Source organism: Microchirus variegatus (assembly GCF_963457635.1).
Source record: "Microchirus variegatus genome assembly, chromosome: 16".
Classification (NCBI taxonomy): Eukaryota; Metazoa; Chordata; class Actinopteri; order Pleuronectiformes; family Soleidae; genus Microchirus; species Microchirus variegatus.
Genome location: NC_139817.1, coordinates 10,036,513 through 10,049,721, shown reverse-complemented (window position 1 = coordinate 10,049,721; position 13,209 = coordinate 10,036,513). Strand labels below are relative to the sequence as shown.

Sequence of the window (13,209 nt, the reverse complement as noted above, 5' to 3'; positions counted from 1 at the left end):
AGCACTTCCGCAGCGAACTTCTCCATCACTCTCGCTTTCCCGCCTGCTTCCTCACCCCTGCCAGGCCCCTGGTCGATCTGTCTATCTGCCCCTGCACTGACTCCTCATTAACACATGAATGAAGACAGGGAAGGGCCTGTAAGGCTTGGACGCCAACAGAAGGCGACAGATTTGCAATTCAAACCTCTGACTGACCTCCTCCCACCCCCACCTCGCCCTCCCGTCCCTGTATAGCAGGACTGGAACTGTCACTCGTATGATGGAGGACGTATGTACGGAGGGAGAGAGAGAAAGAGGGAGAGACAGATGTGCATTCACACACATGTCATGCCTCTGCACACTTTCATATTGACAGACAATGCAAATACATGCATATGCGCGTGAGGGGAGTATGCGTAAAAAGGGAGGACGGCATTTGTGCTGATGGTTTCCCAATATAATGATTTATCAAAAGAAAGTCAAGTTCAAGGGGATATCAGCTCATAAATGGCACCACCACGTGCTGTAGTGATTGCTGTGATGTGGAGGTAGAAACAAGTGCATCAGTTAATCTAATCCTGGCCGAAGAAATCATAGAAAAAAATCACTAATTTACAATTCAAACATCATTAATAACTAATTTGCTATTAATACCTCTGACTCCTCCTTACTAAAATATCTATCTATCTATCTATCTATCTATCTATCTATCTATCTATCTATCTATCTATCTATCTATCTATCTATCTATCTATCTATCTATCTATCTATCTATCTATATTTTTATATATATATATTATATATTTTTCAGAAGATAAGGTATAACCTTTATCATTAAAAATGATGTTGAGTTGGTTTTCTGTTGTTATCAAGTCTCTGGTAAACGGAAACTCTCAGTGACGTCACTTCCTCCTTCCCGCGACACTACTTCCTGCATGTGCCGACAATATGGCAGCGCCTATAGCGATTCACTTGGAGTTTGGGTAAGTGAATATTAAACGTCTTTTACCGCTTATTCACTCACCTTTAAGCATGTTTTCAGCAGCCGAACTGAGTCAAAACAATACCCGGCTCATTTGATAGTTATTTGTGTATGGTCTGTTTGAAAAAGACCCGAAATACGTGTAGTTATCAGCCAGTGTGCGGTTTGTTTACGTAGCATCAGTCAAAGACTGTCGCCCCTTCTTCTTCTCCTCTCTGTGCTGAAGATGGTGGACAGAGTCTGTGTGTCTGTCTTCACTTGTTTACTTCACAGAACTTACCTCACTTCTCTGTTCACATATATACGTTTATCAGGGCAGTCTGTGAAACGTCTATAAAACTTTAATTGTTTTGCAGCAGTGGTCAAAACACACGAGGCGGAACACAACATATTGCAAGCAACCTTTTTTGTTTTTTTAAAAAAGGTTCATCGTAATATCCGCAGCTCTAAATAAATAAACAAATAAGCAAGGTAATACAGTTGCTGCTTAAAGTGTCACAGAGGATTTGGCTGATTGATTTATTGCAAAATCATCATATCTGATTTAAATGAATACATGTAAATCCATGTTTGAAATTTGATGTAAACTTAACTGCTGTGAGAGGTTATTTGAGACTTATCTGCCTTGAGACTTGGTAGATTGTGAAACTTTTGAGTTCACCTTTGATTTACAGAAACCCTGACAAATAAAAACACAACCAGGACCTACAGACATCCTTTCAATAATGTGTTCATCATCTTTAATGTTATATGTATTTGTAATTTACATCACTTGTTTTATATTCAGTATCATGTGATGGTTACAGTGTATGTCTGGGTTACTATATGTTGATTTCTCTGTGGTTTTATGTGTTTTTTTCTGAATGTCATGTCATGTTTTGTTTTGTTTTTTTATTTGAAACTATTCCTTTTGTAACCTGGAGAGTCTAAACCGTTATATTAACCTTTAAAACTGGTTAATATTACAGCTGAACATTTTGACAAATATTTCAGCTTTCTTCAGAAATGATACACTTATAATATGAAAACAATTGAATTATTTGAATATATTCAATTGAGAAACATTGAGTGGATAAGTCTTAGTAAAATGTTGAAATCTTGAATTGAATACTTATAATGTGTGTAGCTAAAGATATTTGATAGTACATAGATGTTATACTATTTATGTCTCATATTGTCCCCAACTTAGCTACACATTCTGAAGACATGCATGCTTACTAGGCTTAAATACAGTCTTAAAAACAATCTGGACTTGTGATTTCTCTGGTTTTTTTTGTCATGATGTTATGGTCCAAGTCTGAATTTGGCATGAAGTATTATTAATAGTAAGAAAGTAATCTTTAATAAGTATAAAACTAGAACCTGTTTATACAGCATATTGTTATGTGGTGTTTAAGAGCTTCATCTGTAAGGGTGTTTTTATCTCAGGTAAGGATTTAAAGTATATTCAGACTCTGCTCAACCAGATTTGAACCACAACATGCCACATTTATGGTCAGTTTGTTGACTATTACACCAGCCAGTGATGATCATTACCTTAACCTTAACCAGCATCCAAAAGCCACTGAAACGCACCCTGTTATATTTATCTATCTGACTCTTTCTTTGTCTAGAGGAGGAGCTGAGCTGCTTTTTGACGGCCTGAAGAAACATCAGGTGACTCTCCCAACCCAAACGGAACCTTGTGAGTATCACCTGTGCCAACTGTCTGTCAATTCATAATCGTTACAAGGCCTTGTTTTAATATTAAATGCTGCAAACATTAAAACGTTAAGCTACATCACAGCAGGACAGGATAGTATTTCTAAAGCTAAATTGACTCATTTACTGCAAAGCACAGACACAACGGTCATGCTGGGGCTCTGCAACATTCAATACATCATTTTTACAGCAAACATGTTTTGTTCTTGTTCACAAAGTCCATGTTCACATATCATAGTTTGAAGTTTTAATGTTCTGATACTTGTTCACAGGACACATGACAAAATTGACAATGTACTGAAAAGACCAGTGGATTGCTGGCAGGCTGAATTGTTGTTTTTAAAACTTGAAAATAGTTTTTGGAGGAAATTGTCGATCACCCGTGTTCCTTTCATTGACAACGGTCTTTAAACTTTCATCAGGCTTACTGCTGAGTGCACAACAGTGATGTGACGTGACACTGCGCGTCTATTTATTTTGCTTCTGTGAGTACTTCGGGGGGGAGGTGGGGAGGGGCACAGAGCTGAGGTCATATTTTTTTGTCAGAGATCATTTAGACTAGCTGAGCAGGCGTGCGCTCATTTCTCATTTCATAAAGAAGTTTCTCACTCCACTAACCTACATGATGAGGTTTGGTTTTGCCGAGGGACTCGGGGTTTCCCCTCCAGCACTGGCCACTAACTCAGCAGTGAGGAGGAAAAACCTGTCTGTAAACTGGACTTCATAGCTTAATCTCAGAGATTAAAATGTCATTCAAATGTGTACATGCACACACACACATATGCTGTATACGTGTCTCTGCGAATGCTTATGTTATGGAGAGGGAGAGCAAAGGAAAGGAAGACTATGATGTGTGTCTGGTATTTGACTTAACAAAGGGTGTTCGTCCACGGGGCTGAGGTTACCACGACGACAAAAAGACAAAAGTTGACCAGAACAGGGAATGCTAGCCTTATGACCTTGCGGCAGTGCCCGACCAGTGTGTGTGTGTGTGTAGTTCTTGATGCTAATGTCATAGAAGCATGGACGTTTTGATGAAGCATTTCCTGTTTACATTTACTAATTGTGATCATAATTCTGGTCTGGTTGTGTATTACTGAAAATATTGCTTCCAATATCTGTGTGTGTGTGTGTGTGTGTGTGTGTGTGTGCGTACACAGAGGGGGTGCACTGAAGGCAGATATAATTGGTTCTGAATCCTTCGTATTTCTCTTTGACCCCGGCCGGTGATTGATGACCCTCGACTGAAAGACCCCACCCCCACTCTTTCTCTCTCTCCTCTTCTTCTTTATCTCACTCTCTCGCTCACACATTCAACAAAAACCCCCGCGGTTTAAGGATCACACAGTTTTCTTTTTTTACCTCTTGTATCAGCGCAGAGAGAGAGATGGATCGCTCGCCCCCGCGCATGACACTCATAATTGCATGAAGACCGAAAATGAAAATGGGAGGGGAAAAAAAAACTGCGAACACAAAAGAGAAAGCGGCCGCGGTTTTGAATCTCCGTCAAAATGGCGCCATTTCTCTGCCCTCCTTCCATGTTTTCTTTTTCCCACCCATGCAACGCAGCTATCCCAAGATGCATCAGGAGGCTGTGACGCAAACCGCCTCCCCGCCGCCTCGCCTGTTTGTTCTCTCATCCTCTTGTCCCTACTTTACCTGGAATGCAATGCGCCATCGAATCCTTCACCTCTCGGTCGCTCCACTGTTCCCCTTCGTTTCTACACGTCCACTTTTGGGCTTCATTTACGCACCTGCATACAACTGCATTACACCCACTAACCTGTTTTGATTTTAGCTTTTGCAAGGCCTGCCTGAAATGATGAAAGTTTGAATTACTGCCAACCTGTTTTCTATGTGCAACTTTTATACATGTTGGTGTCTTTATATATGTGTGTGTGTTGAGAGAAGGGAACATAAAAGGCAGAAGATGGAAAGAGCTGAAGGAGAGAAAGAGGGGAGGAGAGCTGGGGTTTTTTTTACGAGAGAATGTGGGAGAGTGTGTGTGTGTGTGTGTGTGTGTGTGTGTGTGTGTGTGTGTGTGTGTGTGTGTGTGTGTGTGTGTGTGTGTGTGTGTGTGTGAGCAAATTTTAAAAGGAAACGGACGAGAGGATGGAGGAGAGAATAAGGGGTAATGGTGGAGAAAAATACCAATAGTCAAAGGCAGAGAGTGCAAAGAAAGGAGTCACCACAAAGAAGGAGTTATGACCGCTGTCGTGATTAGTTCTGTTTTTAGCCCCGCAGAGGTGCAGGTCAATATTCACTGCCTAGTAGTGTGTGTGTGTGAGTGTGTTGCAAGGGGAGGTATTTGTCTTTTTTTATGTGGGGGCCTGGAACCATAGAAAACTAGCACTATCATTATACTACTGAGCTGGCTGACTTCACTGCAATTAACCTGAACACTGTACACACACACACACACACCTTGTACATCACACACCATCCACACCGTCTGTTGTCCTCAAAACCACACCGCGCAGGTGCATCTTGAAGTCTTTGTTTTATAAAAAGAAAAAAAGGTTTAGAAATAATGCATTTGAACTGAAATCACACCATCAGGACCAGTAGTCCTTGTGAAGACCAAAGTATTGCTTGATAAGAAAAGCTTGTTCTGTCCCAGTCTATGATCAAACATCATAAGCTCTCTGTGTTTCATTCACACACTAAAATGTCTCAGGCATTTTACATTTCAGACAAAATGTAAACCTGTGTTCTCTCTTCTATTTATAGAACAATAAAGTACATTAAAAACCCCACATTTGGCTCTGCTGAACAAGCTTTTTCCTTCACATATATGAGGTCAGAGCTGCTGCTGATGGTGGTTTAGCGGGTATATTAGCTCTGCCTTTGAACCGGCTGATCTGATGCATCTGCGAGTGATTCGACGCCTACCTGCTGCAGCTTCCGCCGTTCGCTCTCCTTGCACCGTACTCGGCACGATGACTCACTGTCTTCTTCCTCTCACGTCTGCTGCTCATTGTCCCTGTTTATTTATCCTTAGGTTACACATTCCTGCTCTCCTCTGGTTTTCAGTGTAATGTTAACTACTGTACGGAAGGAGGCGAATACTATGTGTGTGTTGTATTTATTCCCTTTTTAAGGTATTTTCTGGCGTAAATGCTGATCTTGTCAGGAACAGTAGTCCTCGTGGAGAGCAAACCTTGGTCCTAATGAGGCAGAAGCTCATTTCTGAGGATGTTGCTCAGAAATGTATGCTCAGTTTAGGGGTAAAAATTTGAATTGTGGGTAGAGTTAGGCGGTAGAGTTAGGTGTGTGTGTGTGTCTCTTTGTGTGTGTGTGTGTGTTATCGCATGTCATCGTTCTCATACAGTCACTGCACAGCTCACCTGAACCAGGGGCATCAAGGAAAACTGATTCATGTGTGTGTTGTATTTAGTCGTCTGTGTGTGTGTGTGTGTGTGTGTGTGTGTGTGTCCACATCATAACTTCAATATTACGAGGACTCTCACACACACACACACACACACACCCTCCCACCAACTCTCCGAGGCTTTCAAATAGCTCGTATCCTTTAACGTTTAATGCTATCACCCTAATGTATTCATTGTTGGATGTTTAGCAGGGATTTAGCCTAAAACCTCTCATTGTTGTTCTTGCGTTCGTCGGGTCGGGCCCTGACTGAGGCTCGGCCTATTGTTGAAGGCCAGGTCAATCTGATTGTTTAAGAGGTCAAACTCAAAATTCTAAGCATCGCTATATTATTCACGGTCGTGAGTGAATTGAATGATTCTAGCAAATACATGTTCATTGTAAATGTTTATTTAATGTGTCCTGCTGTGAAAATCACTCCAATTAAGAGTCTAGAAAGGTCTAAAGGTGTACGCTCGATTTATTTCCTTACTTTAAACGTTTTTACAACACATCCTGCTGTAGAAAATTATATAATTCCTACATTTTAATTCTTCATAACCAAGGTGAACAATGTCGGTCTTGGCCATTGATACCAATCAACCCTCCCCCCCATTTCCAGTGACCACCCCTCCTCCTCCAAAACATTCACATACACTCATAAATATACATGCACACACACACACACACGTATACGCAGCCGTGTCCCGCCTGGTGCTTCTGTCGCGTCACATCGACCAGGGGGCTGGGACCGTGCACCTTGACCTCTAACCCCTAACCTGTGACCTCTGTTGTCTGCCTCTGTATGGTCTTTGTGTCTGTCTGTCTGTGTGTGTCTGTATGTGTGTGTGTGTGTGTGTGTGTGTACATGTTTTCCAGGGGATGTGAAGCAGCTGCTGGTCTGGATCCAACGGAACCTGCTGAAGGAGCGGCCTGAACTCTTTGTTCAAGGAGACTCTGTGTGAGTGTGTGTGTCGGTGTGTCTGTGTGTGTGTCTGTGTGTGTATGCACTTGACACACACTTGATCTCTTGCACAACAGCAACAACCTTGAGGAGGAATATACAGTATGTGACACCGAGATACGACTGTGACCCTGCTCTCTTAAGAGGAGCTTTTTGAAAAATGAAACGGAACCAGAATGTGATGCTTTACCCTCTGCGGTTTAAAAACTGCTGAGAGAGAGAGAGAGAGAGAGAGAGAGAGAGAGAGAGAGAGAGAGAGGGGGGGGGGGGGGCGGGAACAAAATCCAGCCTTCAATTTAAAGGTTTCGTTGAGGTGATTACCTGGACACGTATGTATATGTGTGTTTTTAGTGCACACGTGTGTAGTATGTGTGTTTGGGTCCTGCAGTCTTATAGGACTGCCTGACTTTTACAGCTGCCTTTGTGCTGGACTATTTATAGCAGCACCGAAACAATGAATAGTGGAGGGGGGGGGGGGCAGGGCTACCTATAACCCTTATAGATGAGATGAGTGTGGACTCCAGCACACACTTTTTCATCATGTTTTATCAAAAAAAAAAAAAAAAAAAGATGTCATGGTGCTGTGTTAGTTCACCATGTTTCTTTTTTTTTCTTCTGTTTCAGTCCACTGTGCTTGTGCGTTTGTTCTCACAGGTTCCCCTCTCTGTCTCTGTCTCTGTCTTTCTCCCTCTCTCTTGTTGCCCTTTCTCATTGACGTCACAGAACGCGGTACAAGGTGGAGAGAGGCTTGTTTGAGCTAAACGCCGAGGCACCCCGTGTATCTTGTTTTAGCATCATCTCACTCTCCACACTAACTAAACAAAAGGCAGAGGAAGAGGAGGAGGAGGAGGGAAATAAAGAAAGATAAACACACATTGTTAAGGAGACTGCACCCAAAGGTGTCTGTTGTTACCCTCCACCATTATCCCCCATTACACTCTTTTGAAGGATGGTGATTTTCTTCTTCAGCTACGTGTGTGTGTGTTAATTTTAGTCTCCCATTAATTCCCAGTGACAGTTATTTCTTCCAAATTTCTTTTCCTTAAAACAAAACCATCATTGTGGTCATTCCTGGTTAGGAATAACACAATGAGGGAAATAGTAACTGGTAATACAACATTTATGTATATTTGGTGGAATAAACACATTTTATTAGATGTATTTGCTTACTTTTTTCTCTTTTATTTTACATATATTAGCATCAAACATTCCATTTCATTGTATTGCATTTATTTATTTGTTCCAACCAAGACAATACATACATCATGTCACACTTATTGGCATATTTTGATTTCCTTTATTTTATGGAGACGTTTAAAAGAAAATGAAGGGTTTATTTTTGTAAAAATGTAAAAATGATCCTCAACAAAAAAAAAAATGCTGCAGAATAAATTGTAATTAGTAAGAATGAGCAGGAATGTACTATGATTTTATTATAGTGATTTCATTGTGTGAATTTTTTCCCCCCTATTTCCCTTTGTTTTACTCTTTTTAAACAAAATATTCTGTCATTTCAGTTTTTTTAAAATTAATATGAGGGTTCTTTTTGTCTATAATTGTTATATTTGTGTATACAAAACACCGTGTGTGTGTGTGTGTGTGTGTGGGTCTTTTCCCACTGGGAAAAGCATCTGACTCATAATGGTGTTTTTTTTCCCACAGGAGACCTGGGATTCTGGTGCTTATCAATGATGCAGACTGGGAGTTAATGGTGAGCACTGTGAGCCATGTTCACTATCAGACTCTGTGTGTGTGTGTGTGTGTGGGAGGCCAACATCATATTTCCATGTTGAGTTTTAAACTCCAGTCTTCTCTCTAGTTTTCAGGGCGCACTATTACAGTGTTTATGTCTCGCTCTCTCCCGCGTGCATAGATCACCATAACTATATAAAATGCTCGTGCGAATCATTTAAATCAGGAGGAGGAAGAAGAGCGTTTATGTGTGGTGAAGGTTAGCCTCTATGTGCTCGCCAGGGTGGTGCCCGAGATATAGTTCATCCTCTCCGAGTCATTTAATGTTTTATATAATGCAGAAGCAGCTGCAGGAGCCGCGTCTTTGTCCTTGGGGCCTCATATCTGAACATATATTTGCATGCACGGACAGTCTGAATGCTTCAATTTGAATCCATTGATTCAATTACAGGAGTCGACACAGGATGTAAATGAAATGAAAAGTTTGTTATCGATCGGCCCCCAAAGGGGAGCGTAGGAGTAATGCTCATATTTGTATGGGTAAACACACGTAACTCTTTTTTGACTTGTGCAGATGTTTGGATATTGAAGATTCTGTGTGTCTTTCTCGTCCTCAGGGGGAGCTGGATTACCAACTGCAAGACCAAGACAACATTGTGTTTATTTCCACTCTACATGGAGGATAGTAAACGCATGTGTCGTTGACATTTCTCTAACTACCTTTCCTCCACATCCTCCCTGCCCACCCCACACACACACACACAAAACACATAACCCAGTGGGAATCTGTGAACCTGCACTGTGACGACAGAGGTGATGGATGTCCGTTTCTAGGAATTCTAGGAAGGATGCAGAGAAAATATGAAAGTGCATGGTGAGACAGGAATAGAGGATCTGTTTTTGTTTATTTGTTTGTTTGTTTTTTTGTTATATTTGACAGGCTGAAGGAGCAGCCATTTAAAAGCTCCGGTCAGCTGACGGTCAGCTCACAGATTGAGCGCAGCCTTTATTTTTTGATACCCCTCAAATTTTCCACAATGAATACGAAGGTAAAACGGCTTCATCCTAATGCTTTTTCAGTCAAAATGAATGTTAAAGATGACGTCACTTCGACGTAATTCACATTTGAAATATTAATAACACACAATAATGTAGTGCTATGATATTTATATGAAATATGAATCATGTTTTTGTCATTTTATTGTTGCTAAATGTATGTTAGCAGATACAGATACCACGTATGGATGATTCACAGGTGACATTACATTAATCACATTAATAATAAACACCTTAACACGTCATTATTTTTAGTACAATTATTTACTTCTATCTACGTTATTATTAAATATTGTATTGAGTCTATAAATTAATATGTTAAAATTACATTTTTATTTTAATGTTTTTCACTTTTTGATTTACATTTGTCTTGGATGTTAAAACAGAAGATTAAAAGTTGTTGTTATTTTTAAAGTAACTGTCCCTTCATCTTTTTTTAATACTGTAACTTACTGAAATACAAAATTTGAATTTTGAATAATTTCTGGTATTTTGATAAATCAAATGAGCTTCTTTTAAAACATTTAAAATATTTAGTTTTTAAGTTAAATTAAAATTATATCTATATGTGTATATATATATACATATATATGTATGTGTATATATATATATATATACATGTGTGTGTGTGTATATATATACATGTGTATATATGTATATATATATGTATATACATATACATATATATAAAATGTTATATAATATGTTTAATATTTTGTATATATATATACATGTATATCAAATATTATATAATATTTATAATATTTTTATATAATATATATTATATAAGCAATACATTGGGGGAAATTACATTAATATTTTAATTTCTAACAATGTTTGTATGTAATTTCTACTGCTGCTGTGTTAAATATTAATATTACGAATTTTTGGAACCTCATGATGTGTGTGTCTTTACGAACAGTAAAGTGTGTCATATACACACACACACACACACACACACACAAACTGAGGCCTCTACAAACCAAGCCCTCTCCTCAATCACGACTCTACATCATCTCTGTGATCTCACTGCAGTTTCAGGCTAATTAGTTGAGACTTTGGGCAGATTTTTTTTAGTTTAATTTTTTTTTACCTCACAGTTCCTCTCAGATGGAATATTCATATGACTAAAGAGGAGGAGGAGGGAGGGGGGAGAAGAAGAGGAGGAGGGGGGGGGGGGGGGGTATAGTACAGAAGGACCACTGCGGGAGGTCGAGGTCTAGCCTCCGGGCTGTCCTACCCTGAACGCCCGGGGCAACCTTAAACCTTTTCTCGGCTGTGGAGTCCGATTTGCAACGGGAAACCGAGCGATAATGGCCGGTAGAAAGGAAATGCAAATGAGGGTTGCGAGGGGGTTAGTGTGTGTGTGTGTGTGTGGGGTGTGTACCTTAGGCTATATGAGTGTGTCTATACAATGTGTGTGTAGGTTATATGAGTGTATAAGATTGGCCATTTAAATATGTATCTTTGTGTCCTAATTATTTGTCTTAAATATTTTAGAAATTTTTTTTTTTTTTTTGCTCCTGACTGCTTTTAAAGTTTACATTATTTTTTTTTATTTTTTTTATATATACAGTGCTGTGTTCCATATAGGTCCTGCTGGGTGTGGATTATGACCCGTTTCTGGATTATCATCTGGGCCTGGACTGTATCACCCCCATGGTTCAGTCGACTGCTCAGCATGGACACTGGTGGTAGTGACACACACACACACACACGCACGCACGCACACACACGTATAACGACCCTGAACTGTGGGAATAAAACGCGCCTGTGATCTCCTCTCTGAGGTAAACAGCCATAAAGTAAACACCAGCCAATAAAAATAAAGCACTAGACTATGATTATACATAATAGCATTGATTTAGTGCATCAGGCTGACAGCATGTATAATATATAAGATTATTTAATCTTATCATTTAAAAAAAATGCTGTTTTCGTTACATTGGCCTAATTCCATATTTGTTTTTCGTGTGCGTGATCTCCTCCTAAACTGAGATTATTAACTTAAAATGTGTGTGGTTTTTTTTATTGTTTGTAATGTTTAACGCTTTAAAAACCAACACTGTGTTTTTCCAGTGTGTTGATGTTGCACTCGTGATCTCCCATAATTCCCTGCAGCGAACCTGCATGTTAGAATGTGTGAGGGGGAAAATACAGTTAAGAATAAAACATGTTTTTTTCCCTCTCTATTTTGGAGGTGTTTTGCATCCATAATCATTATTGAAACCAGACTCTTATTATAATGCTATTTTAATTTGTATTGTTCTTTTGTGTGTATATTTACATACATGTATGGTTGCGATTTAGGGGATAATTATATTCTAATACGTAAAACGATTATAATCGACAAAGACGAGTCCATTGGACACAAATACTTGCACACAAGAGCAGACATGATGCACTAATCCCACGGAATTAAGGAAGGTTAACCTTTCATGTTGATCACAACACACACACACACACACACACACACACACACACACGCTGCATGTGTGTGTGCAGTTTCAAATCAGTGTGTCTTAAAATATTATTTATTATTAATGTTTTTTGAAATAAATGCATTTTTTTTAAACATAAAATGCGTTATAGATGTGAGGTGTTTGTATTTTTAAAAAACGACTTTAACCATAAAAAACCTGCTTTGTTTTAATACTATTCGATTAACACCAGTGTCAGTTGTGTCATCAAGTGAACAATAATTATTTAAAGGTAGCAGAAATGTATTTAAATAAATTAATACACCCTTTTTTTAAGTCAAAAAGGCATGATTGATGGATTCGTTGAGGGCCTACGTGGATGTGGTGACGCACGCACGTTCAAAATATGGGGAGAAATGATTAGAAAGACTCGATTTTTTGGTGAGCAGGTTCAACTTTTAACGAAAAGCACATATGGTTGAATCTGCCTCGTTTATCCTGCGTTTATCTGATGACATACGTGTGTGTGTGTGTGCGTGCGTGTGTGTGTGTGTGTGTGTCCTGTTTGCCAAACACAGCAGTCGATAACATCAATGCATGCAGTCGATACTTGCCATTTAAAACAAACAGTCTTCATTAGATTCTTCGACAAAGTGTAAATACCAATCGGGTCATCCACGACGCACACACACACACACAGCCACGCACGCACGCACGAGAAACACATCACATGAGGCAGAGTGAGGTTTCCTCCACTTTATTGCTCCAGACCCCGAATCTCCTTTCTTTTCTTTACATTCCCTTTACTATAACATGCAGATAATAAGAATAATAATAAGAAGAATGGTGATGGTGATGGTGGTTGTGTGCATCTTACCTGAAATGAGACAGATACAACAACACAACGAGGACCTTAAAGGCCCTGATAACGGTCGTCTTTGTGGTTTTGGCGTGGATCGAGGCCCCCATGCACAGCACATCCTTCTTTATCTCTCTCTCTCTCCCTCCCTCTCTTTATCTCCCCCTCTCTCTCTCTCTCTCTCTTT

At 39.6% G+C, this 13,209-nt stretch overlaps 1 protein-coding gene across 1 annotated transcript; it reads left to right on the top strand.

Moving 5' to 3' along the window:
* The first annotated feature begins 921 nt into the window (after window positions 1-921).
* Window positions 922-9,719, top strand: urm1 (ubiquitin related modifier 1). Its single transcript, XM_083902431.1, has 5 exons — window positions 922-962; window positions 2,575-2,645; window positions 6,911-6,992; window positions 8,658-8,706; window positions 9,305-9,719. Exons 1-5 carry the CDS (start codon window positions 928-930, stop codon window positions 9,371-9,373), a joined length of 306 nt encoding a protein of 101 aa, XP_083758557.1. The 5' UTR covers window positions 922-927; the 3' UTR covers window positions 9,374-9,719.
* Window positions 9,720-13,209: the final 3,490 nt, after the last annotated feature.